The sequence below is a fragment of the Vicia villosa genome, linkage group LG3, assembly GCF_029867415.1.
Source record: "Vicia villosa cultivar HV-30 ecotype Madison, WI linkage group LG3, Vvil1.0, whole genome shotgun sequence".
NCBI lineage: Eukaryota > Viridiplantae > Streptophyta > Magnoliopsida > Fabales > Fabaceae > Vicia > Vicia villosa.
This window is the reverse complement of record NC_081182.1, coordinates 199,389,561-199,405,897: the sequence shown is the minus strand read 5'-3', so window position 1 is coordinate 199,405,897 and position 16,337 is coordinate 199,389,561. Positions and strand designations below refer to the sequence as shown.

Sequence of the window (16,337 nt, the reverse complement as noted above, 5' to 3'; positions counted from 1 at the left end):
AAAATTCAGGTGGCTACTTCTTCCGGTACTATAAAAAAGTCATACAATGGGAGGAGTGAATCTGACACTGTCGGGGCAATTTTGGTCTCTAATCAAGCATCGATACAACAACAAAACAACCAACGTAAACAAAGCGCATCCAAAAGACAATTCACAAAGATCAACATGTCTTTGACTCAAGCGCTGCAACACTTGTTGAAAGCAGAGTTACTTATACAGATAGCTCCTCATCCAAATCCCAACACTGCCTCCCCTCGCTATAATCCCAACGCGAGGTGTGCATATCACTCCAATAGTCCTGGACATGACACTGACAACTGCTGGACATTGAAGAATAAGATCCAAGACATGATCGATGCCGGGGAAATCAAGTTCGATCCTCCTACAACTCCTAACGTGATCACTGCTCCCATGCCTAATCACAAGAATGCTAATACTGTGGATGTCTAGAAGGATGGACTTTAAGATCATTAGTTTCACTTTCAGTTGCAATTTCTTTTTGTTTGTTTAAACATTCGACTCATGATAGACATTATCTGTTTTAATAATCATCATCAGTGCATTACATACGTTTGTCTTGAATAAATTATTTCGTTATCACTCATTTTAAATTATGCCTTTATTCTGCATATGTTTTTTGTGATATTCAACTCCTGCTAAAGTTGTATACCTTTTGAGGGAGGATGACGAAAACGATACCGCAATCTCATACAGTATGCTTTCGAGTGGACTATGCTGACGATGTACAGGCATTGTTTCAATTCCTAAACAGTGGAGATATAAGGATGTTAATCCCTCGTCAATCCCTTTGAGCCTAAGAAGTAGAAGTTTCTTTCTCGTACTAAATTAAAACCCTTGATCATAACCTGGGGCAGGGTAGTTCTCAGTTAATTTGGCTGTGTATTCTATTTTAAGAGAATCAGTCAGTACACCTTTCAACAAAGGTTTCAATCACAAGCGTTCATCCGTACACATCAAAGAAGTGTCGGAAATGACAACCAAAAGCCAATAATGGTTCATCAATCATTAAGCAAGGCAGTCAATACCTTTCAACAAAAAAAAATGAAAAAACATATATACAATGAAAAGCCTGCTAAGTCAAATTCAAAAAAGACTTAGGCAAAATCAAGGCATCCCGCTGACTGTAAGCTCAAAATAGACAGTTCAGGCAAAAGTTAGGGATATCAAAAAGATGAAAAAAGAAGTCAATAAATTCTCGAACAACTCAAAGTTGTAACTACCAAAAGGAAGAAGTGACTGCCATCTCGAAAGTTCTCTTTGATTATGAACCATCGTCATTATCAAAGGTGCAAATCCAAAAGTCTCTTGGAACCTGAATGCATAAGCCGAATAAACTGAGTTTAGGACTGAAGATCATCACGAAGAGGGGTGGGTATAAATCAACTTTGAGCCTTTATCCTTTGTTTCTTAAACCGTGAACCAAGCCACGTTACAACCCTTGAAAGTCCTAATTGAAGCATGGTTAGTTCGAAAGCATACTGTTACCAAAAGGTATCCTGACTCCTTAAGGTTACCACAAATGCCGAGTTGATATTTCATTTTTACAAACGTCACAAATATCATGTTTTTACAAATATCATGTTTTTACAAATATCACATTTTTACATCCCTTGTTTTAATGTTTATTCAAAACTCAAGACATTGTATGCGTTGCATCTCATGAATGTATTATTAAACATATTCTGCTACATAATTTCAAATGTTAGCAACAGAAAGAATTTGCACAGGGTACAACTAATGACTAAAAGTTATCCAAACCAACAAAGATTACTCCAAAAAAGCAATGTCTCCTACACAGACAAGGGGCATGGTACGTTTTGCCCAATCAATCTGGGGCAATCAAGTCAAGATTCCAAGAATCTCTCAAAAGCAAAAATAGTCAGGGGCGTCGTCCTAAGATTATGATTACTAGGGGCATGTCGCCCATAGTGCACATCTCATAAAGTCCTCGCGAGGCGAATCTTTCCAATGTTCCTACTAACTGGGGCAAACCTGTGCAAATCCTGTTTGACATCCAGGAATGGTAGTTACTATAATACTGGGGGCAACTTTCACACCCCCACAGAGTAATCATCTTCAAATACTTTCGTCCCGACAAAGACATGACTCCCCAACAGAGTTTACATCTTCAACACTGTTGGTCCTCCAACACTTTGCTCTCTTCCAAATACTTTTGTCACCAATCAGGGTCCATCAAGTTACTGGTCATTCCCAAGCAGAAATTATAAATTCCCAGCTGAGCATCTCCAAAGCAAGATTAGACATCAAAATCACAAAGACATAGAGATTTATTTTCCCAATCAAGACAACATAAATCATGTTCACATATCATAAACATAATCATACAGTGCATACATTACCTCATAATAAATTCATACATAACATACTCGTCACATAAATACATGCATCATGGCATTGCATGCTGCTAACTTTGTCTTTCAGGTAAGTTCCCAAGCAGACGAGTATCATCAACAAATCATTCCAATCAGATGAACATTCTGGAAGCGTGACCCCCAGACTTCTGAAACATTCCAATCAGATATACATTCCGGAAGCTCGAACCCCGGACATTCTGAAAATTCCAATCAGATGAACATTCTGGAAGCGTGACCCCCAGACTTCTGAAACATTCCAATCAGATATACATTCCGGAAGCTCGAACCCCGGACATTCTGAAAATTCCAATCAGATGAACATTCTGGAAGCGTGACCCCCAGACTTCTGAAACATTCCAATCAGATATACATTCCGGAAGCTCGAACCCCGGACATTCTGAAAATTCCAATCAGATGAACATTCTGGAAGCGTGACCCCCAGACTTCTGAAACATTCCAATCAGATATACGTTCCAGAAGCTCGAACCCTGGACATTCTGAAACATTCCAATCAGATACACATTCCGGAAGCTCGAACCCCGGACATTCTGAACATTCCTATCAGATGAACATTCTGGAAGCATGACCCCCAGACCTCTGAAACATTCTTATCAGATATACATTCCGGAAGCTCGAACCCCGGACATTCTGAAAATTCCAAGCATGACCCCCATACTTCTGAAACATTCTTATAACTCCCATCTTTTGACACTCATTCAAGACTCAATTCAGAAACAATCCAAGATCTAATTCAGTTACTACGAACGGTAATGACACGATCGTTTTCAAGATCTAATTCAGTTACTACGAACGGTACTGACACGGTCAACGCTCAGAGATCTAATTCTATCATCACGAACGGTGTAGACACGATCACTGACTTTCCCAGTCTAATTCAGCTACTACAAACGGTACTGACACGACAAAAGATCTAATTCATTTACTACGAACGGTAATGACACGATCAACGCGCAAACGACACTTCTCAAAACATCAACTACCGGATGGCATCTTTAAAGCCCATCTCCGACAAAAGTCCCTACTTCAACTAGGGCAAATTTCTTGGTATTCTAGTGTTCAATCACCTTCCACCTTCAGATACCGACTGGCATACAAACCACTCTACATCTTCAGGTTTAAGATAATTGAACAGGGGCAGCTGTCATACCCCAAAATTTGCCCATGCTATTTTTCATACACAAAGCCAAATCAAAAGACAAAGCTCCAAAACACAGTCTCCCACATAGAAGTCCTAAACTAGAGTTTGAATAATTCAGAGGAAAACCATTGAATCAATGGCTCAAGGTGGTTCCATAAGGTCACTAACATCCCAAAGCATCTCCATATAAAATTTCAAGACAAACAGAGCAAACTTAGTCCCTCAAATCATGATTAGGTCAACAGTCGACTATCAAGGGCAAAACAGTCATTTCAAGTCAAAATACAGTCAAAGTCCCAGATACTTGGTCAACAACATCCTCATAACCCTAAAGTCATCATTTGATCAAGGATTGATCATGATGATGCAAGGAAAGGTCAGAAAAGTCAAAAGTCAAGAGTTACTACTTTGGGCATGAACTGAAAAAGTCAACCAAACTTTGAAAATTCACCAAATATTCATACTTCATCAGAAAAATTCCCACCAAAGCTCATTTTGAAGGGAATTCATTCCTCTATCTAATGGTCCAAGAATCAAAGCCCATAGGTCAATGGTTTAGGAGATATGGCTTCATACATTATAGGTCCTTTTCAAAAGTCAACAAAAAGACATGTTTTTCAAAAGGTCATAAAATAAGAATGGAAAAATATTTTGATATAGGACCAAAGGCATTGGTTAGAGGACTCTCTGAGGTTTCCAAAATGTCCTAAAACACCTCCATACCTCAAAAATTGAAGGAGATACACCTTGTCGAAGTTAGGTAATTTTGGAGGGAAAAAATGTGAAGGAACTTGAAAACTTTTACAAATGGGCCCAAGTTCTTTCTATTCAAGCTTGATCCACAAGTCATCTAAAACCCAAGGATCAATTCCCACGAAATTTTGGCTTTTATTTGATTTTATATGAATTTTTTATCATTAAAAGATGATAATCAATTTATATAAATCATAAAAATCAAAATATCCAATAAAATATCCAATTTCAATCAATCCAATCTTCAATAATATCCCATAATCATTAAAAAATTCGTGCACACATAATGTGGTGGAGAAATATTACAATTTGGCCACTTTTAGAAACTAAAAATATATGATTCAATCAAATTTCCATTAATCAATTGAGAGAGATTTGATTCAATTTTATCAACCCTAATCAGTCTCCTATAAGTATCCAAGACATTCAGAATGCAAGGGTTACAAATTGGCTGCAGAGAAGAACCCCACTCAAGCTTCAAAATCCATCCAAATTCCAAAACTCGAATTCTGAATTAGGAGCAAATTCAGGGCTTCTCTTTGATCCCAACACGTTCCTTGAACATCAGCAAACGATTCCCAATCGTTTCCAAGTCACAAAACCACACGAATCAAGCACTGTAAGTTCTTTTTAACCGAATTATAAATCCATTCGATTCTCTGTATTCATGCATCCATTCATGAAACCAATGGCATATTCGTGTTTAGAATGATGTGTTTAGTATTTCTGGAAAGTTTGGTGCGCCATAATGCAGTTATGGATCGATTGCCATGTTAGGGTTTGCACCCTCGAATTGGGGCTTTTTTCTGTAGGTAAAATTATGCTTAACCGATGCCATATTCATGTTCGCGAGGTCCAGAGGATTCAAAAGGTATATGTGCGCCAAATTTATAGGTGCATCTGGTCCTATTCGCTATTTTTTCAGTTTTGTACGCAGGGTCTTTTACAGCGCTTCAAAGAAAAGAGCGCTGTAATAGAGGCATTTGCAGAAATCCATTGGAGAAGATGACGCGTTGTCGTCACCTGATTGGCCACGTTCAAACAATTCTGCGCGCGCTGGGGAGTAAGTGCATAGACGGATCCAGTGCAACATGCAACACGCGTTAGCGTGTACCCTTGCAATCTCAGCCATCCGCCTCATCATTCCACAGATCCAACGCGCGACCAGCTGCTGGTCCATCATGCGCCTTCAGGAGCGCGCCACACCGGATAATTATGCTAAGTTTCCAAATTTTTTTATTGTTAATTGCATAATTCCCTATTTTATATTTATATATATTTATATTTACATATATTTATTTGTTTGTAAAAATGAATTTATAAATGAAATTTTATTTCTAAAACATAATTATAATAAAAGTGATAAATATTTTATTTTAAAAAAAAAAATTATTATTATTCATTTCATTCATTTTTAATTTATATTTAATTATTTTATTACTTCAAAAATTCATATTTTTCTTATTTTTATTACATTCAAATTATTTTCCTGATTCCGATTTAATTAATTAGGTCGCGAGACCAATAATTAATTAAATTATTTATTCTCTTTTGTTCAATTAGGGTTCGTGAGGATCAAGCCATACATTGATTATTTTTATTTTCTTTTTGTGTATGATCAGGGTTACAACATGATTCGCCTCGAGCGCGCGCCTTCAACAAACCTCAAAAGTTAAGTAATTTATTTCTAAATTCAATTTAAATTTTATTTAGATTATTTTATTTTTAGGGTTTGCCTTGCGTTCACCCTCTTTTTCTGCCTTGTCTTTTCAGGGTTACCTCCGAGGTTTCCTCCGACTCTAACCATATCAGATCAAATCGAACCAAAGCTAAGTACCCTCATCTGTTTTTACTATTATTTTTATATTTATTTATTCTTTATTTTTAGGGTTAATCCCTTCGCCCTCGAATTTGATAATACACTCACGCCTTATTTGTTTCTTTGCTCATTCCTAATGGTCAGAGTCGATGCTTCTGGCAAACCTTGCCCTCAACCCTGTCAGGCAAATGCCAAGCTAAGTACCTTATCTCTATTTCTACTTTTAATTTATTAATTTTCTTTGTGGTTAATGAAGTTTGCCTTCGAACTTGACAATGCACTCCCCCCTTTTTGTATTGTTTGCCATGTTTCTTTCTTTCCAGGGTTCGCCAATTGCCAAAGCTCGAATAGTCGGTAACCCTAAAACCTCGACCCTATTTAATTATTACTTGTTCAGACCTATTATTTTATGTCCGCTGGTTACAAATCCCCTCTCCTCCGCTGGTTTCATTTTCCCCCTTCCCTTTATTGCTTTATAACTGCGTGGTTAGTAATTTAGGGAGTGCAACTCGTTAACGGAATTAGAATAATTAATTAAAAGATAAATATCTGAATTGAATCACGTGATTGATGCACACACGCACGCTTTTTGGGTAACCCTCTCTGTTGCCTGTGGCCTGTTGCCTGTTGCCTTGTTGCCTGTTGCCTTTGTGTTTTTGCAGAATAAGCCACGTCCCTCGAATTCGAGGATACCTCAGCCATGTTGCCTCAATAAAAAGGTCACGACCCTAATGATGCTGCCTTCGATACACAAATGACCTCGACCCTCGGATGTTGCCTACGAAAAAGGCTGAGGTATCTTCTGGCTGCCTACAAAAATGGCTTATTCTGATCCTTGCCTTAGACTACCTGCCCTTCTATGGCATGGGACAGTCTTATGGCAAAGGATGCTTCGATGACCCTTCAACCTCCAAACGAAAGGCTTCCTGCCCTCTTATGGCAAGGATAGACCCTTTCATTCTGAAAGGCAAAAAGAGACCTATCATCTGAGTTTAAGGTAATTGCCCCTAATTGCCTTGCAATGCTCAAACCTTTTTATTATATTCTTTCTCATAATTTTTCAAAAGGGCAACGCTTATTCACAAGCTAAAGTCCCTATCTCTTTCATCTACTTTTTCTGAAAACGAGCAAGCAAAGCAATTAAGAGCCCATGGAAAACCATGGATGCAAAGGGTGCCTTACACCTTCCCTTTGCATAAATTACCCCCCGAACTCAGATTTCTTAAAAGGTTTTTTTCTGTTTCTTTTTGCCTTTCCGAATATAGTTTGGATAAAATAAAAGTCGGTGGCGACTCATGCTTAACCGCGACATTTCGATCGATAAAAAGTCAGTTCACCGTATTACAATATGCAAACATAGCAGACTCAGAAATGACAACATCGCGAGACATGGATCCTTGAGTAGCAAGACGTTGTTCCTCTCTGAGAAGTTCACCAACACATGTATCTAGAGAAGGAACAGGATTCCTATTCAGCAAAGCACCTCTGACAACCTCAAATTCTGCACGAAGCTTCATGAGAAATTAATCTCGCCTACTAGTATTGTAGACCTCTTGGACATCCGCGAGAGAACTCTTGGGAACATCAACATGTATAATCGCGGAGTGTTCTGTCCACAAATTCAAAAAACCAGAATAATATTCTTGAACAGACAGATTCCCTTGTTTGTAATTGGCAATGTCTAGCTCCAACTAAAAACGTTTGGCCGTGTTGTCTAGGTTATAGATACGCTTCAAGTAGTTCCACATTTCTTGGGCAGTGGAAAAAGATCGCAAATTATTAATCATGTGAGGATCAATAGTATCGAGAATCCAAGTGATAATCTGAGCATCTTCTATTTCCCATGCATCTAAGTCAGTTGTCTCTAACGGTGCCAAAGAGACATCGTCCAAGTGACTCCATAATCCTTTCCCTTTGACATACATCCGAAACTGGAATTCCCAAACACAATAATTCTTTCCGGTAAAACGAACACAAATATGATCTATCTCTTCTTCGGAAGCCATAATATCAGAGATGACTTAAGAACAATTTTGTTAACGTAACAATTTTGTTAACGTGAAACAAGAAACACCAACGGAACACTGAAGAAAATACTTGCCGACACCAAATCAACACCCCAATTCAGGATACTCGCCGACACCAAAGTCAAAACCCTAATTCAGAATACTTTTCGACACCGAGTCAAAACCCTAATTCAGAATACTTGTCGACACCGATACGATAACACGATCAAAGCAAACACGATTTGTAAGCACTCGAGATTAGAATCGCAATCTTGGAAGAGATTACCGAGAACCGAGATGATTTCAATTACCGAGAAACGAGATCTACCGAGACTATTTCAAGAGCGACCCAGTGGGGTGTCGCTGAATAAAGCCAAGATTAACCTAAAACTCACAGGTTTGATCGAAATCCTACTGATACCATGTCAACAATTCTTGGCTTCATACTTTTCTCATTATTATTTCTCGTATATATAAAGGTTACAGGGCTATATCGATAATTACACTAAATAATTACATTTAAACTAATTCCTATTCACACTTGAACGGCTGCGTCCGTCGACAAATTTGAAGAGTTTGACCATCTCTAGATTTGGTGAAGACAAATTATCAAATTGGGTGGGAGATCCTTTATTTGTAAACATGGCGTGTTTGAAGATCACAAGGTGTAAAAACATTTCAGTGCTGCCATCCCTGGGGAAACTAAGTAATCTTAAAGAACTCTCATTTTTAGGGATGCAATCAGTAAAGAGTGTTGATACCATGTTCTATGGAAATGATTCTTCTTCATTTCAACCATTTATCTCTTTAGAGACTCTAAGTTTTGAAGATATGCCAGAGTGGGAGGAATGGAAGTTGATTGGAGGTACATCTATAGAGTTTCCTTGTCTTATACGTTTGTCTCTAAGCCAATGTCCAAAATTGAAAGAAAACATGCCTGGCAACCTTCCTAAGCTTGAAAGTTTGTCACTTGAAAATTTTCCTGAACTTAAAGGGATGGCACCAAACAATCTTCCTTCTCTTTCCGTCCTTAGGTTAGAGCATTGTCCCTTATTGATGGGGTCAAGACATTCTATTTCAAACCCACCACTTGACGTATTCAGCCAATTGATGATTTGTCTCAATTCTCTTCAAGAGCTGGCCTTAGACAATATTCCATCTCTAACATCCTTTCCGATAGACGGTCTTCCCAAAACCTTACAATCTCTCTCTATCATTTACTGTGAGAATCTGGAGTTCTTTTCTCATGAATCTTTTCATAATTACTCATCACTTGAGGATTTGAAGATATTTAGTAGTTGTAATTCAATGACATCTTTTATCTTGGGCTCTCTCCCTATCCTCAAAAGTCTATGTATTAAATGTTGTAAACATTTAAAATCCATATCAGTAGCAGAAGATGCATCAAAACCAAATCTAGTGTTTCTTAGAAGCATCGAAATAGGGCAATGTGATGAAGTGGAGTCAGTTTCCCTAAGTGGATTGCCCATTCCTAAACTCACTCTTTTACGTTTGTGGAGTTGTGAGAAGTTAAGTTCTATACCTGAATCAATAAAGACTCTAACTAGCCTTCAAAGAATGGAAATTCGGGAGCTTCCAAGTCTCCAATCCTTTTCCATTGGTGATTTGCCTAACAGTTTATCGGTACTGACGGTTGGCAATGTTGGAGGGATTCAGTGGAATACAACTTAGGAACATCACACTTCTCTTTCAAAGCTGAGAATTTCGGGTGATGATGCTGTGAAAGTGCCGATGAAAACACAAGTTCCGTTTCTACCCACTAATCTTGTTTCATTATATATCTATTGTCTTGAAGATATAGAATGATTGGATTGGCTTCAACATTTCACCTCTCTCCATGAACTTTTCATTTATGACTCACCCAAGCTGAAGTCGTTGCCAGAAAAGGGGGAACTGCCTTCCTCTCTTAAAGAACTGCATATCCGTGATTGTCCGTTGTTGAAAGCAAATTTGCAGAGGAAGAAAGGGGAAGAGTGGCGTAAGATTTCTCACATTCCCTCAATATATATAGACTTCAAAATCATCAAATGAGTTATAACATCAAGGTGAGTCACCAAAATACATCTTTCATGTTTCTTGTTATAAATATAATCAATAAATATGTTTAATTTCATGTGTTTATGGATAACATTTTCTTCCTAATCTAGGTTTTGGTTTCATTTGGGGTTCAAATTGAAATGAAATGTTTCCTCGTTATCAAAGAGGATATCATAAATGGGTTGTTCAAGAAGGCTAACAATGTGAGTTCTAATTGCACTGTTTTCCAATGTGATTTTTTTTTAATAGGCAATGGATTGATAATCGGAGTAAAAGGGATACTCCACCCACAATACAAAAAAGGAAAACTCCTACGTCTCAAAACACAAGATCGAAAGGATATTCCAATGATAAAAGTTACAAGAGTTTACTCTAATGTAAAAAGAATTTAGCCATCTCCAAGCTTTGTCAACGATCTCCGACCAACATTGAAGGAAGCTAAAGTTTTCACCTTTGAAAACAACGACATTCCTAGACAACCAAAGATACCAAACCGTTGAAAACCACACCACCGCCCCAATGACTCTAGTGTTTACGCACCTAATCTTATCACAATTATGAAAAAAATTTACAAAATCCTCCATAGTCAAAGATGTTGAAACTCCAACCCAATCATAAACTTTCTTCCAAATTCTATTAGTCACTACACAAACAACAAATAAGTGCCGGTGAGTCTCATCCTCCGTTAAGCAAAGAACACATCGAGCATCGTTGCCCTCACTCAAAATGCCCCTTTCAATCAAGAGATCTTTGGTTTGGTTGCAAGTCTATTAATAATGCATCGCCAACCGAAGAAAAGAATCTTCGAAGGAACTTTGATTTTCCAAAGTTGAGATAAAGCTCTAACCGTGAAGCTTTCGAGCGGCGGACTAGAAAGTTTTTCTTTAAAAAGCTTATAACATGAACTCACCAAAAAAACTCCACTAGGCTCCTTGCTCCACCCGAAGGAATCAGCCCCACCACGCTGAACATACAGCTGCCGCTGCTGCAGCTCCGTCAATAATTCGGAAAGAAGCGCTGCCAGCCGAGTGGCTTCTGGCCCGTCACCCCTTTCAGCCGTTTCTGCATCAACTTCAGTAGCAGGGAGAACCATTTTTTGCAACTGCCAGTGCCAAGGTTCAGTAGTGACAACCTCCGCGGTGCTGCCATCCGAGCCATTGATCATACAACCTGCAAAAGAAACTACAACATGATGGTTTTCAGCATAACAGAAAAGCTCCGGAAACGCCTCCATAAGAGTTTGAGGGCCGGTCCAGCAAGCATACCAAAATGGTATGTCATTACCGCTCCGAACCTTGCACTCTACAGCCCCTGCAAAATGATTGTTTTCTAACTTCTCGTAGTTGTCCGAAATTAATATGTCCCTCCACCAAATTGAGTCCTTTTTCCCCACCACTGAAACGTCCCCTATTAAAACCTTCGCCTTCACATTACCGTATCTTGCCTCTAAAAGATCCCTCCAAACCGCCTCCTTTTCCTTGAGAATCCTCCACTTCCATTTACTAAGGAGAGCCGCATTCATGATTTCCACATGTTTAACACCTAACCCTCCTTCTTCTCGAGTCTTGCAAATCGTGTCCCAACTAACCCAATTGACCCTTTTTTTAAGCTCGCATCCACCCCAAAGGAAATTCCTTTGTATGGCAATAATTTCTTTCAACACTTTCTTAGGCGCTTTATAAAAGGATAGAGAATATAACAACACCGTGTTAAGAACCGAATTAATCAACACCACCCTACCCGCCAAATTAAGATGAATCCCTCTCACACGGCCAATCTTTTTTTCATCATTGCCAACAAATCTCTCCACATCACAAGCTTCCTAGGATCTCCCCCCACCCGCACGCCAAGCAATTTAAACGGTAAAGAACCAACTTTACATGAAAGAAAAGATGAAGCGGCTTCCAAAAACCATTGATCCAAGTTGATATCGTAGAGATTACTCTTATGAAAGTTAATGTGGGAACCGGACATCAATTCGAAACCTCTAAGGATAACCTTCACACTCCACAAATTAGCGGTATCCCCCTCGGCTAGAATAATCGTATCATCCGCGAATTGTAAGATATCCACATCCTTCTTACCATTTATCTTAAACCCACGGAATTCACCCGCTTCTTTAGATTTCTTCACTAAAGCCGTAAGGACCTCCAGGGCTAACACAAACAAGAAAGGGGAAAGAGGGTCCCCTTGTCTGAGGCCTTTCTCCATTCTAAAGTCCTTAGTCGTACCACCGTTAACGAGAACGGACAAAGAATTAGAAAAAACGCTTCCCTCCATCCACCTCATCCACCTATCACCAAAACCCATTCTTCTCAAAACGAATCTCAAGAAATTCCAACTTATCCTATCATAGGCCTTTTCAAAATACACCTTTAAAACCACACAATTCCTTTTTTTCCCTCATAGCTAGATCAAGAATTTCGTTCACCACTAGGACACCATCCAAAATATTCCTCTCCGGAATAAAAGCCGATTGATTCCTCGAGACCAACTTACCAACCACCCTTCTTAGCCTCGCCGACATCAATTTTGCTAGAATCTTGTATAAACTTCCCACTAAGCAAATAGGGCGGTAATCCCTCAAGGATTGCGGATTGGCCACTTTTGGAATTAAAGTGATGAAAGAAGAGGTGCAAGCCTTTGTAAGAATAGCTTTCTCTTGAAAATCCCTAACAAAATTTAAGACATCCAATTTAATCACATCCCAAGATAATTTGAATAACTCCAAAGAAAAACCGTCCAGCCCGGGACTTTTATTCCCGTCACAAGACCAAACCGCCTCCTTCACCTCCTCTTCCGAAAAGGAGCACTCCAAAGCCATCCTATCCTCCTCGGCCAACCTCTTCAAATCAAGACCCTCCGGCGTCGGTCTTCTATAATCTTCTTCCATGAATAAGTCTTGAAAAAAGCTTCTAATCTCTTCCTTGATGTTATCTACTCATTCCACCAATCCTTCTTTACCTTCCAACGAAGATATCGCGTTGCGTCTTTGTCTATCTTTGATTGCATTATGAAATTTTTTTGAATTTTTATCCCCTTCCACCAACCAAAGATTCCGAGATTTTTGCCTAAGCATATGAATCCAATGTGATGATGGTTAGTAATCTGTAGTTTTTTAATTGAATCAACTCATGAGGTCACGGCGGTTCTTACTTTATTGTGACAAAAAAAGAAGTGAACAAACGAACATTGATGTGACTGTTGCAGTTTCTGTTGCTTAATTCCCCAACTTATAGACATGATGTTAAGTATTAGCTATATTAGAAACAAAAGGCTATATTAGAGTTGCAGTCTAATAACATGTATTGTCTCGGCGCCATCATTTATGCTGCATTATTAACTTTAAATCCATTAAGCATCATTCTGTTATATGTGTTTCTGTAGAGCGAGTTTATCAAATGAAAAGAAAATAAATGGTTATGTGTATTGAATTTCAATTGATATTATAGATAGTCTATTATATGATTTGGTTATCTGGGTACTCACATTTTATTTTTGTTTGCCTCCATAACTATTATGTTAAAATTCCGTCCGTCGTGTTCTTCGATGTATACTTTTCTCCTTAGATTGGTTATGTTTAATAATATATTTTTGTTCAGAAGGTTGATTCAAAGATGAAGGAGATTCAACGAGAAAAAATTGCAAAGCGAGAGACAAAACAATTGTATGTGTTTTATCAATCTGTTTTGCATTACTTCTTTTATTTTTCTGTTGTCTAACCCTTACATTGTTTTAATTTATTGCAGCAACATTGTTGTGCATGGCTTGGGATTGCTAGCATGTTTCCGAAAGAGGTGAGTCATGCCCCAGCTGCAGTTTCTATGGATCATTTCTTATTTTTACACCCATCTCTAATCTTAAACAGATATAATGCTTTGATGGAAAGTGACTTCAACACGTTGTCTGAAGAGGAGAAACGAGGAAAAGAGTATTGTAAGATTGCTCAAATTCCAAACATGCTTATAGATTATGAGTAGAAAAGAATGAGAGGAGAATAATTCCTTAATGTGTTAAAAATGTACAGGGGATTTCTTTCTTAAATAGAGAAGAATTAGAATCCTAAATTAATTGTAGAGATCCTAACATAATTACAGGTTATTGACAATAATTGACTACCTAATAATATAATAACTAAAAAGGAAACAGTATAAATGCTATAATATTCTAATAAATATTTTGATTCTGCAACACTCCCCCTCAAGCTGGCTTGAAAATGTCTTCCATGGACAGCTTGCGAGTTATGTAGTCAAACGGTTTCTTGGGTAGTCCTTTGGTCAAGATATCTGCCAATTGTTCTGCAGTAGGAATATAGGTCATACATATCTGCCCATTTTCAATTTTTTCCTTAATGAAATGTTTGTCAACTTCAACATGCTTGGTCCTGTCGTGTAGAACTGGGTTGTGTGCAATAGATATTGCAGACTTGTTGTCACAATAAAGTTTTATAGGTGGAGAATTATAAAGATTCAATTCTTGCAGTAGTTTTTCTACCCACAACCCTTCACAAATTCCATGAGCCACTGCTCTAAATTCAGCTTCAACACTACTTCTTGCTACAACGCTTTGTTTCTTGCTCCTCCAACTAACCAAATTTCCCCCAACAAAGGTACAATAGCCTGATGTTGATCTTCGATCAGTTATACTTCCAGCCCAATCTGCATCGGTGTAGGCTTCTATTTGGAGATGTCTACGATTTTTATAAAGAAGTCCCTTCTCGGGTGATCCCTTCAAGTATCTTATGATCCTGAAAACAACCTCTTGATGTTCAGCTCCTGGTGCATGCATGAACTGGCTCACCAAACTTACAGCAAAGGCTATGTCTGGACGCGTATGAGATAAGTATATTAGTCTTCCTACCAACCTTTGATACCTTCCTTTATCTACCATATTTTCAGCTTCAGCAGGCTGCAATTTTATGTTGGGTTCCATGGGCGTATCAACAGACTTACATCCAAGTAATCCAGTTTCTTTTAAAAGATCCAGAACATACTTTCGCTGATTCATAAAAATACCCTCCTTTGATCTTGCAAATTCAATTCCAAGGAAATATTTTAGAGGGCCAAGTTCTTTGATTTCAGAGACCTTAGCAAGTTTCTCCCTTAAGCTTTTGAGCTCCAAGCTATCATCACCTGTTAATATGATGTCATCCACATATACAATCAAAATAGCAATTTTATTAGTGGCTGAATGTTTATAAAACAGTGTATGATCAGCTTGACTTTGGATGTAACCAAGTCCCTTTACCACGGTTTCGAACCTCTCAAACCAAGCTCTTGGGGATTGTTTCAAACCATACAAAGACTTCTTCAATCTACACACTTTATTTCTTCCTAGTTTTTCCTCAAATCCAGGGGGGAGACTCATGAATACTTCTTCCTCTAGTTCTCCATTTAGAAAAGCATTCTTTACATCCAGTTGATGTAAAGGCCAATTGAAGTTGGCAGCAAGGGATAAAAGGACCCGTATGGAGTTAAGTTTTGCAACCGGAGCAAAGGTCTCCTGATAATCTATACCATAAGTTTGGGTAAATCCCTTAGCTACTAACCTAGCCTTGTACCACTCCACACTTCCATCTGCTTTGCACTTGATGGTAAAAACCCATTTACAACCCACCTTCTTTTTGTCATGTGGTAGGTTCACCACTTCCCATGTTTCATTTTTCTTGAGTGCGTTAAGCTCATCTAGGACTGCTAATTTCCAGTTGGGATCATCTAGTGCTTCCTCAATGTTTCTAGGCACAAACAAATTAGTAATTTTAGAAGTAAAGGCTCGGTGGTCTTGGGAGAGGTTTTGGTAGGAGACATAATTGGAAATGGGATGGTTCGTACTGGTTTTAAGTGATTTCTTGGTGCAGGTTCTGGTTCCTTTCCTAACGGCTATGGGTAGATCAATATTAGAAGTGGAAATTTCAGAATTACCTGTTTGTTCTTGAGGCATCTTTGTTGAACCATCTTCCGGGGATTTTGGTTGATTTGATGCTGAAATGATGGATTGACTTCTGACTTTTTTTGGATATTTCCGAGCATAAACACGAAGCTCTTGTTTTGACTTTGGTATTTCTTTCCCTATTTGGGCACCACCTAAGCCTGGGACAAGATTTCCCTTATCAATATCAGGATCTGTTTCCACATGTTCTACTTCTT

At 38.4% G+C, this 16,337-nt stretch overlaps 1 protein-coding gene and 1 pseudogene across 1 annotated transcript; one reads left to right on the top strand and one right to left on the bottom strand.

Moving 5' to 3' along the window:
* Positions 1 to 8,728: 8,728 nt before the first annotated feature.
* On the top strand, positions 8,729 to 10,185 carry LOC131659710 (putative disease resistance protein RGA3; annotated as a pseudogene).
* A 1,770-nt stretch (positions 10,186 to 11,955) lies between these two features.
* LOC131659709 (uncharacterized mitochondrial protein AtMg01250-like) lies at positions 11,956 to 12,501 on the bottom strand. Its single transcript, XM_058928863.1, has one exon. It carries the CDS (start codon positions 12,499 to 12,501, stop codon positions 11,956 to 11,958), a length of 546 nt encoding a protein of 181 aa, XP_058784846.1.
* Between the last annotated feature and the right edge of the window lie 3,836 nt (positions 12,502 to 16,337).